Source organism: Salmo trutta, chromosome 39 (genome assembly GCF_901001165.1).
Source record: "Salmo trutta chromosome 39, fSalTru1.1, whole genome shotgun sequence".
Classification (NCBI taxonomy): domain Eukaryota; kingdom Metazoa; phylum Chordata; class Actinopteri; order Salmoniformes; family Salmonidae; genus Salmo; species Salmo trutta.
Genome location: NC_042995.1, coordinates 5,512,190 through 5,529,312, shown reverse-complemented (window position 1 = coordinate 5,529,312; position 17,123 = coordinate 5,512,190). Strand labels below are relative to the sequence as shown.

General features: G+C 46.8%; 1 protein-coding gene across 5 annotated transcripts in view; it reads right to left on the bottom strand.

Moving 5' to 3' along the window:
- Positions 1–2,651: 2,651 nt before the first annotated feature.
- Positions 2,652–17,123, bottom strand: part of LOC115179645 (tensin) — a 210,765-nt gene continuing 196,293 nt past the window's right edge. For 3 of the 5 annotated variants that reach the window (XM_029741292.1, XM_029741295.1, XM_029741296.1), the window contains 16 exons: positions 15,038–16,669; positions 13,238–13,321; positions 12,574–12,797; positions 11,964–12,111; positions 9,804–9,893; positions 9,489–9,518; positions 8,783–8,855; positions 8,051–8,667; positions 7,622–7,837; positions 7,373–7,468; positions 7,133–7,282; positions 6,846–6,878; positions 6,177–6,345; positions 5,923–5,991; positions 5,768–5,797; positions 2,652–5,604 (listed from right to left, as the gene is read on the bottom strand). In XM_029741292.1, the coding sequence (XP_029597152.1) occupies positions 5,475–5,604; positions 5,768–5,797; positions 5,923–5,991; positions 6,177–6,345; positions 6,846–6,878; positions 7,133–7,282; positions 7,373–7,468; positions 7,622–7,837; positions 8,051–8,667; positions 8,783–8,855; positions 9,489–9,518; positions 9,804–9,893; positions 11,964–12,111; positions 12,574–12,797; positions 13,238–13,321; positions 15,038–16,669 (3,791 nt within the window). In that variant the 3' untranslated portion in view covers positions 2,652–5,474. The remainder of the gene's footprint in view (positions 5,605–5,767; positions 5,798–5,922; positions 5,992–6,176; positions 6,346–6,845; positions 6,879–7,132; positions 7,283–7,372; positions 7,469–7,621; positions 7,838–8,050; positions 8,668–8,782; positions 8,856–9,488; positions 9,519–9,803; positions 9,894–11,963; positions 12,112–12,573; positions 12,798–13,237; positions 13,322–15,037; positions 16,670–17,123) is intronic. The other 2 variants (XM_029741293.1, XM_029741294.1) reach the window with 2 other exon arrangements.

Genomic DNA, 17,123 nt, shown 5'->3' with positions numbered 1-17,123 from the left:
GGCCAATGATGCTAGATGGGCTTAGTGCTCTTCATGCACAGTTTAACCTAACCTGGTTTTAGCTGGCCTGGCCTGAGAAAATACATGCACACACGTACACACACACACAAGAAGCATGCACGCACGCACACACAAGCTTGCATGTGTGAGAGAGATAAACAGCGAACCAAGAAAGAGAGACTGGGTCTGTAAGAAAAGAAAAGAGGGAGTTTTAAGCCAAATTCAGATCGGCACATGACGGGTCTGTCAAAATCTCTCTTGTGCCATGTTGACGTTTGGAAACATTGCCTGCAGCTCCTAGCTGATGCTCTCTGACTGCTGTAACATGTTAGTTCAGAGCCAGGCAGCACAATGTTTTCATTAAACCCACAACTGACGTCCGTGATGTCACCTCAGCTTTTACAGCGTCAGATTAACGAAGGGAATTTTAATGAACACAGAATGAGGGCTATTGCCAACAGAGGGTTGCTATAGGGATGACAATAGAGTAGACAAACATGGTTTGTGAGGAATATGAACCTAAGGTTTTGGAATTGTTAGGCCTATAACGCTATGTGGTGGGTAAAGCAATGCCCATATATTGAGTACCATTTTGGAAAATGAGTTCTCTACTCCCAAGGCCAACAGCTACAGAAATGCCTTTTTGTGTCTAAATGTTTGCCCCAACGACCACATAGCAACCATTGCATCACTTCCTGGAGATTATACATGACCCAAGATTGTGAAATGTTTACTATCGCCATGGTCAACACCTGGCCCAGGACCCCCTGTAAGATCCCATGACCCTCAGTGTGTGTGCATACCGGGTATACTCAGGACATTCTGCCCACAACTTCCTATTCCCACTACCAAACATCCATTTCCTGTTTTAAAGGTCATGCCAGATTCCCAAACGTTGACCTCCCAAGTCCCTACATTCCGCTTTAAAGGCTCGGTTTGACCCCCACTTTGAATAATGGGATGGCTTCAAGGGCTGAATTCAAGCTGCTCTTAAATCAGTGGTGCCTGAGGATTGTTGTGCTGTGCTCCATCTAAAGCGATCCTTTGACCTCCCAAATAATCAAAACCAGAGTTAGCCATCAGTAGCACAGTCCCTAGTGAAGACCCCAGAGTGTTCTCCTGACCACTATGAGGGAAACGTGGGGATTCTTGGGTAAACGCTGCTTTAACGTGTCTCATACACACCCATAATCTCCCTAACACCTAATGAGCAGCCACATGTTCTGATGGTGTTTGAGTTTGTCAGTTGAACGCAGTTGTTTAACCTCAACATAGCATCTAGTGAAGAACTTGCTTAAAGCTGGCAAGTGTTGACGATTGACAGCGAGGAAAAATATATTTTCTAGGAAAAAGACTCAGTGGTTTGCCATCGCAATGATCTTCATTTATAACAGAAATTGTTAGATTACAGAGCTCACATTTCAAAACACTAAATCAATGTAGGCCAAAATACTTGGGGGATACCCCCTAAAATATTTGATTTGCATAGGCTGTACTAGCTATTTGAACTACATACACATTCAGAAACTGTTAATAACCTGTTCAATAAATGCATGCAGGAAAGTAGCCTACTCTGTTGTGAAGGACAGATACTACCACTGACTGGCTATAATATGTAACCACAGGCAAATTTTACACAGCGTAAGCCTGGCTCTGACCAATCAGTTCTTTGGACCGAATCCTAACCTGGAACTGAAATGTGTAAGTAAAATGTTTGGATAAATCTCCCACTGACATCAAGACATGATTAATGCAAGTCAGAATTGTGTGGTGGACAGATCTCAAGTGAGGATTGGTCTCTGTGTTTAGAAGAATGCCTAGATCAGTGTTTCCCAACTCCGGTCCTCCAGTACCCCCAACAGCACACATTTCTGTTGTAGACCCGGACAAAAACACCTGATTCAACTTGTCAAGGGCTAGTTGACAAGTAGAATCAGGTGTGCTTGTTCAGGGCCTCAACAACGATCTGTACTGTCGGGAGTACTGGAGGACCGGAGTTGGGAAACACTGATCTAGGGAGCGTTCGTAAATTCACTCTGGCTATCTACTCTGAATTTCAGAGCACTCTTGTCTGAATGTGCCAAAGCTCAGAACAACTGATACATTTACGAACGCTCAACACCCGTTGAATATGGCCGGTGTCAGTAAACATCGGCAAAAAAGCTTAATTCAATTGTTGCCAGCAGCACAGTTACAGTCACCAACGCTCTAGATAACATGAAAACAGCCTAACCAGCTTTGCTAGGGATAAGTAAAATGGTCAGAGTGAGGTGTTCTCTCACTTATGTCTGGAAGTAGCTAGCATGCTAGCTAACTTTAGCCAGTGAGCCTGTGTGCTTGACTGCTTTTGTGTGGTCAGAACGCTCTCGGATCAACCCTACTCCTCGGCCAGTGTGCGCTCTAAACACTCCGGGAGCAAAACACTCAGAATTTATGAATGGACAATCTAACAACGCTCTGAATTTACAAACGCCCAGAGCGCTCTCTGGCACTCCAGAGTGAATTTATGAACGCACACCTAGATAGTCATAGCCATAAAGATCATACAATTCAAAACATAACGCTATGGTCATAAGCGATGTGTTACCATAGAGACACAGTTAAGATGACTACACACAATGAGTGAGAAAATGAACGCTCAAACCACCGTATGTTTTACTGTAACGGATTTGTATTGCTTTAATGTTTTTTTTTCTCCTCAGGAACAGGTAAGCCATGACAGTATAATGCAAATGAAGAAAAAAACACAAGACCCTTCTGTACATCCTTAGTAGTACATTCACACACTCATTAAGTCCCGTCTATATACTGAACTCCTCCACACACCTCCACACAAAAATACACTCCTTTTTCATTGGTTAACACTGACTGACAACCGCGGGGTCATGTAGCTTGAAATGTTGAGGACTTAAAAAAAAAAAAACATACCGGCAAATAAAGAATAAATAAGGAGAATAAATAAATCATGTTGCTTTTGAGAGGGCCACGGAGGGCCACAGAGGGCCACGGTTTGGACATCGGGGTGACTATAGCTACACGTAGTAGCTCAAATAAAAGAGATTTGAAGAATTGTAGACAACATTTTGCCTTCAACACTGATATTCACATGAAATGATAAAAAGTAATTGTTTGCATCTTTGCATCTGTTGTATGGTTGTGGTATTCCATTTGTAAGTGCTTGGTATTTCTAAACGGGCTGACAATAGTCCCAACTCCATTCAGTTACAATGGAGAGGAAGAGAGAGAGAATAGGGAAGTTCATATATAATGGTGGTGTTAGCGGTATGTGGGTCTGCATATTTACTGGCAACAGAAGGAACATTTATGAATTCATTCGGCTTAGCATCACAATTTCCTTGGAAAAAAGCCAAACATGTAGACACCATAGAAGTTATGTGTTTGAATCTTTGGCAAATCATAATGTCGTTATGATGGGGTGCACGGTGTTCTTTACATATTGCATTTAAGGTCGGCTTCTAAATTAAATGTCCTCATGCTTCCCTTATAAAAACGTTTTCTTTTTTTTTTTAAGAACATTTCATATTTTCATAATATGGTAAATCCATATTCAAGAGCTGACCCTAAAACTGGCAACAACATTTGCCATGTAACTGATATTATTCACTGTATTATGGCAGCGGTTAAGACAAACTTGAACATTATGTTGGTATACCACCCGGACGGTTTTGTCCATGCATTTTTCCTGTAAAAACCATATGCTTTCATCCCATACATGCCTAACCTCAATCTCTGAGAACGCGAAGAAGAAACATGACGAGCTACAACAAACATACATGTACTGAGTAATGTACACCATATATATCCAAAAGCCTTTCAAAATCTCCCGACTTTGAAATCATTAGCCAAAATAAGTCTTTTTTTTCTCAACCCTTAAGGTAATCTTCTTTATGTAGACTGTACAATATATGTATATATGAGTTATCATGGAGGAACAAAGCAACAAAAATAAATATTTTTTTTTAGCTATGTCACCTTTCAAAGTAGTATATCTATATACATTTGATATCAACATCGTTTTTCCTTAGCTTATGGAAGATGGGTGAGTGGTGTGTGTTCGAGAAGCAGGCCTTTACACACAGTGTGACAACCTCTACGTTTGTCTAAAGGTATGTAGACGTGATCTGGTGAGAGGATAAATTCCCTTTTGGTTAAAAATGAAAGACAACCTTGCTTGATACAGTGAAACCCTGCTGCAAGATGGAACAAGAAAATAAAAAAATATCGCATCTCACCATCGAGTAACTACTTCAACAAAAGGCTGTCTACATGTTCTTTTTTTCTTTTTAGGACTCCTTAGTAGAGTCCAAAAATGGTTTATAATATCATGCAGTCTCTAACAAGGCAAACAACCTCTGTTTTCTTGTCTTAGGGTTAAAGTCTTCATAGAACACAGCGTAGAATGGCCATTTTGGTGATGTTGAACGTAGCTTAGAGGGAGGGGGGTGCAGTTGGACTAAAACATGCAGGACGGTGCCTAGGGCCCTGGGCTCAGACCAGTCCCTGGCGTTTGTTTCCAGTGTGTTCAGTAGCAGTGTCTGTGAGCAGCCAGCAGGTGAGGATCAGTCTGAGTCAAGCAGGATTGAGTTCAAACGTGGATAATTGGCACCACCGTGTGGACAGGAGGAGTGACAGCAGTAGATTTACCAGCTACCTATCCACAGGCCAGAGTAATCCATCTCCCACATCTGAAATCAATCAGTGCGCTCCAGGATCGACTGGTCAAGTCTGGACCTAACATAAGCAATGTGTTTTATGAGAAGGTTGATCTGCTCTGTGAAGTTGAGAACTGTTTATTTTTCTCGCTGTTGAGCCCTTTACAACATACAACAGGCCTGGGAAATGTCCACTCGAGGGTTCACAAATGACTTTAGTGGACCAAGCTTAAAGATCGAGCTAACATGCAAAATGTCTTCTTAAATATTCTTTAGTAAGAAGCCACTGAGGCAAACTATTTTTCTGAAGACAGAATAAAGTTCAAGAAGAAAGCATTCTTTTTGTTTTTGTCTGTTTCATTTCAACAGTCCCATTGTAAAAAAAAAAGAAAAAAAAGAGAAAATCTACAACACCTTAAACTGACCATCTAATAATGACATACTTGTTCTGAGTGCTACCTTTGGTAAATCAATCCGAAAACCTGATACATGTCAGTGTCCTTTCCTCCCACTGATACTTAGTTTAGCACACAGCTTCTCCACTTGGACTTCCACAGTTACCCTGTGGAAGAAAGCATCTTCCTCCACCAGCTCGAGCCACGTTGTCACTGTCACCACTCCAGCCACAACTTCCTCTGACGCCATCTTGGATTACCTCCAAGTCCTTCAAACATAAAATCTCGCAGAAGAAAACAAAGAGAACATATCTCAACAAAAAGAACAGAAGAAAATAATGAAACACAATCAAAAATGAAGAAAAAATTTAATTAAAAAAGAATGGCTGTCGGGGGTTCGTTGGTTTCATCGCTTCATGACTTTGGAGACGAAGTTGACGATGGCTGAAGCAGGCTGGTCGGGGTCCAACTCGGCAAACAGGTGGCTGACGTTGTCCGTTGTGCTCCCTTGTTTACGTGCCACGAAACCAAACAGTCTGAAGTTTAAAGAGAAATAAAAGCCTGGTTTGAATATGTAGGAGATGGTTCATGATTTGATGTAGTTATTTCTAGGCCTATGTGGACCATGGGACTTATTTGTCCCATCTAGTTAATGACCTATTCTATGTATAACAGAGGGATTTGAGTTGTGAGACTTACTTCGCCGTTCCACCTCCTTCCTTGCTCCACCTGTGAAGACGAGATGTGACGAATACATTTTGGAGGAACAATCAACAAATCTTCCCTATGTAGGCTACATTTGCACTATTTTCACTACTTTAGCACAGCAGAAAGATCTGGTCTCAAACACTTACTTCCTGTCCTGGGGGTCAATGTCACAGTAGGTGACAGTGTTGATTGGGTAGTGCCTTCGGAAGAAGACCCTAGGGCAGGAGAAAACTCTGAGTTAGTGTTGGAAATCTCAGAGTTTGTCACCAAGCTAGCTCAATTCAAGTAAAACTGTTTGACATACTAGTATAGCAGTCAGAATCAATGATTGAATACCGACAGATTTCTATGGCTCTGACTGTGGGTGTACGGTGCTCCTGTTTCCATGGTTACTACTCACTTCCTCTGGCTATCCGTGAGGGTGATGCCCTGCGACGACACTTTGAAGTGGACGGTTGTTGCCGCGGGCAACGGGTTGACGGCCACCGTTTCGCTGATTGCCTTGGCGACGGCCTGAGGACCGGTCAGAGACTCCATGTCCACAGAGCTGATGTAAAGAACATTGCATGCTGGGAGAGAACAACAAAAAAAATGGTGCATAATCAGTCACTGATGAAAATGAAGCAGTGAAGGAGTTCAACTACCAACAATTAGTGCAATCATTTAAACATGTTGTGGATAAGTGTTGAAAAACAGATCGAGGCAACAGCTGGCTGTATATTAGTGGCTCCATATCTTCCTTTTTTCTCCGATCAGAATGCTCACTCCATGCATTTGTCGGTAGGTAGTGCCATGCTATGCTATCTCTACCAAAGAGAAGAGAACACACGTCCAATCCAGAAGACAATGTTTCAAACCTCACAACAGCTGCCGTGCATAAGACCTGAAGAAGAGCGCTATAGAAACACACCATGACAAGCAAAGATGTGACTAAGGCATGGCATGGCATGGTAGTGAGAGGGAAGCTTCTGTGGTCACCAAGCAGAGCTGAAATATCAGTCTGGGGAGGGTGGGGACAAGGGGGTTAATAATGCCAAAATAGAACCCAAAAACACAGTCCAGTATTTACCATGGGCCTCCTCGGGGACTTGTTGCTGTGCTACTGCAACATAACAGGGTATCCGAGCATGAGAGGAGAAACAAAACCACTGTAGTACATGAAAACTATGTATTTGTGTAACTGCATAGTAATTACATAGTAACTACAGTAGTAAAAGTAAAACAGAATTTGGCGGATTATTATTCGATTGTTGTTATATGTATCTACTGTTGTAATAGATGGCTTGGAACGGAGATGGATTGATGATCAAATGAAAGAGAATGGGCTGAATAATGCAGGGTGCAGTTTGTCCTCACCTGCTCCTTGTTTCACCAGCTCGGCCACTGTGTCAGTGGGAGTGTCCAGCTCCAGGGCCTCCTCATTGGGATCTTTGCTGGGGATCATCAGCTTGCAGGGCAGGGCCAGAGGAGTCATCGAGTGTTGGTACACCAGGGCAGACAGACATCCTGCACACATACACATGATTAGCAAGTGTACTGACTTGCTGGAGGGCTAATGAACGAGTTCTATGTTGAATATGGATGTTTGGAACTCACCAAAGTAGGGCTCGTTGGGACAGCCCTTCAGACGCACGCCTTTGGGGCTCGTCTCAATCAGGAAGTGCCTCACCAGCTCGCTCGTGATGTCACCAACTGACAAAAAGCAAAACGGTAAACACATCCTTTAATCAAAGGTCTCTGATCAAAGGTCTGTTTTTGCGTTTTCACTCCTAATGATTAAGATTGGGATGCGGGTTAGGGTGATCTGATCCTAGACCTGCGACTAAGATTAAAGATCTACTGTACCTTTCTTATTGGCCTGGGCGGTGGGAGGTGGGCAGGCCACCTTCATGGCCAGGCCGTAGGCCCCTCTGAAGGAGTGACTGTCCCTGATAATGAAGGCCCCTGGCTCCCTGTCTCTCAGCAGACTGATGGCCTGCTCTCTGGAGATGTCTGGCTTGTACCACAACTTAGACGTGTCCTGGACAAACTTCACATTCAGCCTGATGTCTGGACTCTGGTCTGTACAAGTAGTGACAACGGTCAAAGCAATGAAATAGGGATGATTCTGAGACTTTCATCCATCAAAATAAGCACTGATTGACTGTACAGTTTCTGCTGTGCATGATTGAGTATGACCTCTCACTTGGCTAGATCTGAATAGATTGAATAGTTATAAAGAACATGGCAGAGACTAGGGCTAGATGTTATTTAGGATTGGACCTCCTCTCTCACCGTAGATGGAGAATTTGGAGAGGTCGGGTAGGGTGTGAGAGGTGGACACACTGGGTGTGCTGCCTCCACTGGGAAAGGTGGGTGTGGTGGTCTTCCCATCCAGAGTCCCATATGACAGCCCCCCATTGGACCTCTCTCCACTGGGCATCCGCCTCTTCTCTGGAAGCATCGGCTGGGGTGACACTGGGAAGGAGGGCGTGAGTGGTGCCCCCTGTCTGTCATCGGGCGTAGTGTGGCTACTGGCCATCGGGTGGCGCCCCATCAAAGGGCTAGCAGGGACGGCGGCGGTTCTGGAGCCTCTTGCGGGGATCACAGGGCTGCCGGGGACTTGCACCCTGTTACCATTGGGCGGTGTGGGGTGACGAGCCAGACCCGGGCTGGCCTGGTTGGCCAGGCGGCACTGGAGGGCGGGGCTTGGTGGGGTGTTGGTGGCCACCGTGCGGTGGAGTGTGTTGGGGCTTCCGGGGACGGTGTGGAGGGGGCCCACGACGCTGACCTGGGATCCCTCAGGGGAGTGGGGGCCGTAGGACGGAACGGGGGTGTGCTGGGCGCTCTCCAAGGGGTGGGAGTGGAAGCCGGAGTCAGCCTGGAGCCGAATGGAGGAAGTCATCCTCATGCTGCAGAGAGAGAGAAACACTGAGCTGTAACCTAGGACTATCTTTATTCCTCTTAATTCAAGAGTTTCCCCTCGGTTCTCCAAACTCTGTGCCCCAGGAACAGTACAGTACTCACCCGTCTGGCCTGTGGATGGGACTACTGGAAGATATAGGATCATTAAAGGGGTGTCCACCATAACCATGGCCGTCTGTAGTGAAAACACACACACATTTATATTATTATTACACTGTTATTGGCAGGCTAAACAGGAAGTCAAAGGGATGCTGTTATGAGGGGGGCCGACAGAAATGAAACCTGGTGAGGTCATTCCCAAAACGGTAAAAAAAGAAAAGAAACATCCTGAGGGAGACTCAAAGTGGGATAAACACAGATGCAAAGTTGAGAGATGGAGGCATTAAACAGGCCCACTCAACAGGCTAACAACCAAATATAGATATGATACCTAACCTACTGTAACCTTACCTCCCACCTTAACAAATTCCTTACTTTAACCTGAACTTTTTCTTCACCTTTCAGAAACTTCTGGGCTGGCCAAAACAATTGGGACGTATTGGGCACCCAATGAAATTTGAGAAGAGGCAGGACTTAACCACTGATAGCCAATCAAAACAGAATGTTTGCGGTTGCAGCCTGTATAGTGGGACTGTGTTATTCCTCTAGAAACAAACAACAGAAGGTAGAGCAAAACCGAGACGCCATAACAAGATCCTCCGGTCAAAACGGGGGGTTTTCAAACATGGCCGAACACAAAGGATTATGGGTACTCTGTGTGACGGGGATGAGAGGTTGATGCCACGTGTTGCCATAGAAACGCCCTTACCTTGCTCCTCATCGCTTACAGATTCACAGTCTGACAGAACAGAAAGAATAAGTAGAAGAAGAAACAGTCGGTGATTGAGGGAGAGGTGAGAAAGAGAGGAGGAGGAAACCGTTGAAAGAGAAGCAAGAGACCAAAGTTTGCAGGTGTGTAGAAGCAATTGGGGGACTAAGAAAACCTAGATGGGAAAAGGTTGTGTGTGTGTTTGTGTTCTGATCTGATCCACCATGGATTGTTTGTGTGTGTGTGTGTGTGTGTGTGTGTGTGTGTGTGTGTGTGTGTGTGTGTGTGTGCGTGCGTGCGTGTGTGTGTTCTGACCTGATCCTCCATGGAGAATGTCTGCTGGATGGTGGGGCTTCAGTCCTAAAGCAGAGAGAGGGGTTTTGGCCAAGCCTGGAGGAGAACGGGCTAGAGAGAGCAAGAGAAACAGAGAGAGAGCAAGAGAAACAGAGAGAGAGCAAGAGAAACAGCGAGAGAGCGAGAGAGCGAGAAAAACAGAGAGAGCGAGAGAAACAGAGAGAGCGAGAGAAACAGAGAGCGAGAGAAACAGAGAAAGAGCAAGAGAAACAGAGAGAGAACGAGAGAAACAGAAAGAGAGCGAGAGAGAGTGAGAAACAGAGCAAGAGAAACAGAGTGAGAGAAACAGAGTGAGAGAAACAGAGAGAGAGAGAAACAGAAAGAGAGAGAGAGAAACAGAAAGAGAGCGAGAGAAGGAGAGTGAGAGAAACAGAGCAAGAGAAACAGAGAGAGTGAGAGAAACAGAGCGAGAGAGTGAGAGAAACGGAGAGAGAGAGTGAGAGAAACAGAGCGAGAAAGCGAGAGAAACAGAGAGAGAGAAACAGAAAGAGAGAGAGAGTGAGAGTGAGAAAGAGGGCGAGAGCGAGAAAGAGGGCGAGAGAGAGAAACAGAAAGAGGGCGAGAGAGAGAAACAGAAAGAGAGAGCGAGAGCGAGATAGATAGAAAGTGCGGTAGAGGGAGAAAGAAAGAGAGAGAGGGAAATGATAGATAACAAGAGAAAGAGGGAGACCAAACCAAACTGTCAGTGTTAAGCCTACAGAAGATCTGAGCTGAATACGTAGTGTCAGATCCAAACAACCAACAAACTACAACAACAGGACAACCAGGATGGTGAATGGAGACACAGTACAACGTGCCCTGGCCATGCAAGAGTTGGGACACGGCATGCAGAAGGCAAACCAACACAGAACAGTTCACTGAGGGACTGGTGACTCGGAGAGGGAACCAATGGCATCCTGAACAGTACATCTAGTAACTACATAGTAGTATTGTATATCCAAGGAGACAGACACAATGACTACATGCCAGGATTGGGGTCCAAATCCATTATTTTTATTCAGTCAATTCATGAAGTGAATTGAAATTCCATCAGTTTGCCAGCAGTGGAAAAGGGTTTGGCTAGGGTTGGCGTGGTGGACTGGACACTGAGCAGTAATCTGAAAATTACATGCATCCTCCACTTACCAAAGAATCCCACATCAATTCTTTGTCTGTCTGTTTGAAAGATAGTGCCTCCAGAGAGGGCAGGCGGGGGCCAGAGCAGGGGTAGTGGGGCAGGGTAAAGGGGGTAGACGGAGGGGAGTATCTGGGGGTCTCTGGGGGCTCAAAGCCGGTCCTTACTTCAACTACAGTGTGGCGGTGACCACTGCAGGAATAGGGAGCCCTAACCCTGGTTGGTCCCAAATAAGTCCAAAAGCAGTCTGTCTATTGAAATGATCATGTGTCAAGCATTAAGATAAATACAGATAGATACAGTATTTATCTCTATGGTATCTCTACGGTGCCAAGAAGCAATCTACTATCTAACCTGACATGATTTATAGGTCATAGGTTAAGTGTTGAAACTAAAATACATTATTATCTTCTATCTATTCCTGTGTGGCTCAGTTGGTAGAGCATGTAACTTGCCAGGGTTGTGGGTTTGACTCCCACACAGGAACAGTATGAAGAAGTTAAACGTTTTATGCATTGAAGTCGCTCTGGATCAGTGTGCCTGCTAAATGATTAAAATGTCATTTTTCATTTTTATTCCCAGTCTCTCTCATCATTTCTTTCACAGAGGAAATTAGTATTCGTTTACCATTGAATAATCTCTACAAGAGAAAGAAAGGTGTTATTGAATTAATTTAGGAAACCCACCGCCACCGATTTAGTCTCAATCAAAACACCAACAACTGAAAATTACAGTAACAGCAGTGACTTTCTCTGGCCCTGTCCAAATAATGTTAGAACGCATCGTTCCTCCCTTATAAGAAGGCAGTAAAGAAGGATGCATCTTAAAAGCATTGGAACTGGGCCCCCTTCTACAACCACTTATTGTGAACCACTTTAGGCTGCAACTGCAAGTATGAAAGATACCACATACTTAACGTTTATTGCAGTCGTATAATTCTGATTGACTAACTGTGGCGATGGAGTAAGGTCTACTGGCGCCCTCTGTCTGCAGGGAGGTGAACTTACACATGTTGAAGTAAGGGGTCTGAGGTGAGACAGGGAAGGTAGGGGTCAAGGGGTGGGCCTCACCACCACTGCTGAACATAGGACTGACAGCAGCCCGACCGTCAGCATCATCATCCCCATACGCCTCGCGGTAGCTGTGCATGGGGCCCTGGAAGGAGTGGACACAGCACACACACAACACACACACACACAACACACGACAAAACACACGCCCACCCACAGACACAGAAGGAGCCAGAAAATACACACGGACAAGGACAATACACACATAGAGGTAATGCAAACAGGCACAGACAGGAAGTACACACATGAGGACAGAAAATAATACACAGATACAAATACGGACAGAGATAGAGACACATAACAAACACACACACACACCAACACAAGTCCACATAGACACACACACACACACACACACACACACACACACACACACACACACACACACACACACACACACACACACACACACACACACACAACAGACATGGTTACTCTTACAGCGAAACAATGAACTATTCAATGAATGGAAGAAAATGTTAAGCTGATAAAGACTAGAGAGAGAGAGAGCTTGCTGCCTGTGGCTGGATAGGGGTATGTACTGTACCTCTCTGGGTCTTCCTCCAGGGTTGAGGATGTGGAAGTCTGACGAGTGGACAGGGGAGCGCACCGGCGCCCCCGTGTGGGCTGGAGGGTCCTCATTGAAACTCTGGTAGTGCCCCTCGCTAGTGGTCCGACGGCGGACGGTCTCCTGAGCCTCCTCCGGCATCATCCCACGGGAACGCATCCCTGGAACGCCAACAACAGCGTCAGGAATCCCCAAAGGCTTTCCTTCAGTTTCAGGAATGTATTTAGGAAGAACGATAACTTTAGGGTGGATCTAAAATGTGGACCTGGAAATAAGTTTCACAGTGTATCTACACTGTACATTCCAGGTTTCATACATCATTCCAACCTTAAAATAAGTATTTACTTATTTTAAGAGGAATGTTGTCACGAGAGAGAGAGAGAGAGAGAGAGCAAGTGAGAGAGAGATAGAGAGAGAGAGAGAGAGAGAGAGAGAGAGGGAGCAAGTGAGAGAGAGATAGAGAGAGAGGGAGCAAGTGAGAGAGAGAGAGAGAGAGAGAGAGAGAGAGAGAGAGAGAGAGAGAGAGGGAGCAAGTGAGAGAGGGAGCAAGTGTGTGTGTGAGAGAGAGAGAGAGAGAGGGAGCAAGTGAGAGAGGGAGCAAGTGTGTGAGAGAGAGAGAGAGAGAGAGAAAGAGAGGACAAACCAGAGAAAGAATAAGAGCGATGGCGGTCAGATTGTGGCGTAGTGGAAATGCTTTCGTTGATGCCCTGAATACGAGCGTTGTACTCTGCTCACAGTGGGGGTGGTGGATAGGAGGCAGAGGAGGAGGTGGAGCAGGAGGAGGAAGAGGAGGAGGAGGAAGGAGGTGCAGAGGCAGATGCAATGGCGTGAAGGGTGGTCCAACAGAGCAGAGGAATGGATGGACAGAACAAGACAGAAACAGAAAAAGACAGAGAGAAAAAATGAACAAAGGAAAATGAACATTTTATTCAGTGAAGTCGTTAACAAACAGAAGAAAGATGGAAGTTAAAATGAGATATGAGAGAAATTAGAGCAGGGATAGAACCAAAATGTGCACTTTCTGGAATCCCCCAGAAATGGATTGAGAAACACTGCTTCACCATACATCAGTATTATGTTATGTGTCATGTTTTGTGTGGACCCCAGGAAGACTAGCTGCTGCTTTCACAACAGCTAATGGGGAGCCTAATAAAATACCAAACACCACACAACATCCGCAGTAGAAAGACAAAGGCAACTACCAAATAAGCCCACTTGGTGGCATCTGTGAGAACCGTACCATACGCTTCCATATGTGGCGGGACGTGCATGTGGAAAATGCATGGTAGCTGAGAACTCAACCAGCATGTCTATTCTTACCACCTTATATCTCATCTCCATGGTGTCCAACTCTCCCCTTGCTGTAGGACACCATATCTGTCCTGCACAACGAAGACTTTCTATCTAGCTAGCTCAATGCCATGACGATTCCACCTATTACCAAGGTTAGACAAAGCTGGGGACATGAAACAGTAGCTTCTATTTCCAATCTAGAATTAGATATATTAGAGAACATGTAAACAGTGCACATCACTGAATAAGCCAGTGGTGATAGAATGCCGTTGATATACTGCATTAGACTATGACTGTGCTTCTTATAGTTCACAGCATGTTCTGGAACAAAGCGTTCATTGTGAATCTGCAGCGGAGACTGTAAGGATGACAGTCAAAACAAGGTCCTTTGCAACTATCCCTGCTAACGAATGTTTGGTAACAGTTATAAGGTGTTATGATGCAGTAGCGGCAGGTAGCCTAGTGGTTAGAGCGGTGGGCCAGTAACCGTAAGGTTGCTGAATCGAATCCCCGAGCTGACAAGGTAAAAATCTGTCGTTCTGCCCCTGAGCAAGGCAGTTAACCCACTGTTCCCTGGGTGCCGAAGACGTGGATGTGGATTAAGACAGCCCTCCCCACCTCTCTGATTCAGAGGGGTTGGGTTAAATGCAGACAGCCCTCCCCACCTCTCTGATTCAGAGGGGTTGGGTTAAATGCAGACAGCCCTCCCCACCTCTCTGATTCAGAGGGGTTGGGCTAAATGCAGACAGCCCTCCCCACCTCTCTGATTCAGAGGGGTTGGGCTAAATGCAGACAGCCCTCCCCACCTCTCTGATTCAGAGGGGTTGGGTTAAATGCAGACAGCCCTCCCCACCTCTCTGATTCAGAGGGGTTGGGTTAAATGCAGACAGCCCTCCCCACCTCTCTGATTCAGAGGGGTTGGGTTAAATGCGGGAGACACATTTCAGTTGTACAACTTTCCTAATGCATTATAATACTTGTCATAAGCACATATGACATCATTATAATGTCTTTTTGCTTTTATGTATTGTGACAGCGAATACCTCTGCTTTTGAAAATGACATAATGAAACATGAAATATGAAAATGAAAGAAAATTGTGAAACTAAACAGGGATATTCAATCTAATCCTCAATCCGGTAGTGACTTACCAGCGATGCGTTGAGCCACCAGGCCCTCCAGGTTGAGGTTCTCCTCCTCAGGTTCTGGCTCCTTGAGAAGGGGGGAAGAGTTGGGGAGGGGGGAGGAGGAGGTGCTGTAGCCATGATAGGGAGACCCTCCCTTGCGGTCTGGGGAGCGGGACACCACCGTCCCACCTGGGTACGAGTTCAGGGGCTTCATCTGGAGCTGTCCGAAGTCAGAGGGGTAGAGGGGGGAACCAGGCCCCTGGGCTGGGCGCGTGTGGTAGGGCTCGGGGGGGTGTATGGGAGTGGTGTTGGTGTGGGGCTGGTACGAGGCGGACCTCGGGGGGGGGTACGACAGGGGAGACTCAGCCACAGGACTCTGGACGGGCGATGTTGAAACCCGGCCAGCCATCGACCTCAGAGGCTGTCCGAAGGCATTGTAGTTAATGTTATAGCCGTGGATGGCTGAGTCCGCCTGGTAGGACGGCCTGGCCAGAGATTGGGAGAAGGGGATCTGGGCTGGCCCTCCTACACTGTTCTCACCAGAGGGGGCGCTGTAGGACTTGGGCACCTGTCCTGTGTGTGGGTCCAGATCCAGCATCAGCATGTCGAGGGCTTCGATCGACTGCTCTATGTCGTGCTGAGAGGCGGTGGGGGGGAAGTGGGGCAGACTGTGGGTGCTCTGTAAGGGAGGACCGAACGGGTCGTCTGGCAGACTGTACTGGTGCCATGCGTTCAGCCCCCTCTGGACTGCCTCCCTGCTACTGGTGCTCCTCTCAGGGGCCCTGGGCAGCTTGGGGCCTCCAGGCTCGGGGGTCCCGAAGGACTGGGAACGCTGCATACTCCCGTTCTGGTAACTGTTAGGAGAGTACTCCTCTTCCTGGGGCGAACTGGAGTCCATGATCCGCTCCTGTGCCGACGTAGAAGTCCGTACCCGGTGCACCGGCATCTCCCGTAGCTTCTCTAGGTATGGCCCGTCGTTCTGCCTGTTGATGGGTATCTGTGATTGGTAGTACAGCTCTGCGGGCGTGGCCTGGCCCTCCAATGACGACAGTGTTCCCAGACTGTCCACGCTGTTACCCTCCTGACTGATGTGCAGCTCGTCGTCCAAGATGTCCGTCTCGCGCTCTTCGGCGGAGGGGGCTGCAATGAGCCGGGTATGCCCGCTGACGTGCACCTGGGCTGGGACAAGGTGGCGAACTCCCCCCCCGGGGCTGGTGGAGGTAGCCAGGTAAGCCTGGCGGTGGAGCATGGGGGCCTCAAGGCCACTCAGAAGCTGGTCCAACTCTCTCTTCTCCTGGGGACTGAGAGGGGGATGACTGGGCGTGTTGTGGTTCTGGTTGGTATTCACCGCTCCATGCAGCAACAGACTGTGGTCATCGGTGCGATCGGTTTTGACGGATGCTGTCGAGTTCCCAGAGTCGCTGCTGACCGACAGGGCGTGGTCAACCGCGGGCAGGGAGGCGTGGCCCACTACCGGGAGGGTGCGGTCAGAACTTGGGAGGGTGTGGTCAGGGTGTTGGGGGGTGTGGTCTGCGTTGGATAGGGGGTGGTCGAGGACAGGAAGGCCGTTGATTGTGACCACTCCATCGAGGGACTCTTTCTTGTGGATTCGGGCATACAGGCTGCCGTCGAGGGGGCCTTGGGTGTGAACAACGTCTGGAAGAGAGAAGAAGAATACATGCTATAAATAGGTGCGCAAACAAAGAGGAGAAACGAACACATTTCTGATTTTGAAAACTCCTCACAAATGACCCAACATCACAGTCACTTTTACACCACAGGGACTTGTGCCTGACTCCTAACTGTTTCCTGAGACTGGACCACGACAGCTAGTCCCCCATGGAAAAGAGAATTCACTCCATCCTCCAAGGAGGCAACTTAATGGAAGCTTAAGTCAACACAGCATATTTAATATCTAATACAGTAGTGTTGAGTGCATATATGTATATACATACACATCCAGGCCTTCCAGCCCTAAACACATGGAGCCTCCAGCACACCATAACAGCCCTGGATCTGGCTCTGGTCTAGTATAAGTACATTAGGGGTCCAAGCATCCCAGTCCAGGATCTGTCATGATGCGTCAGGCAGCACAACCCTACATGACGTG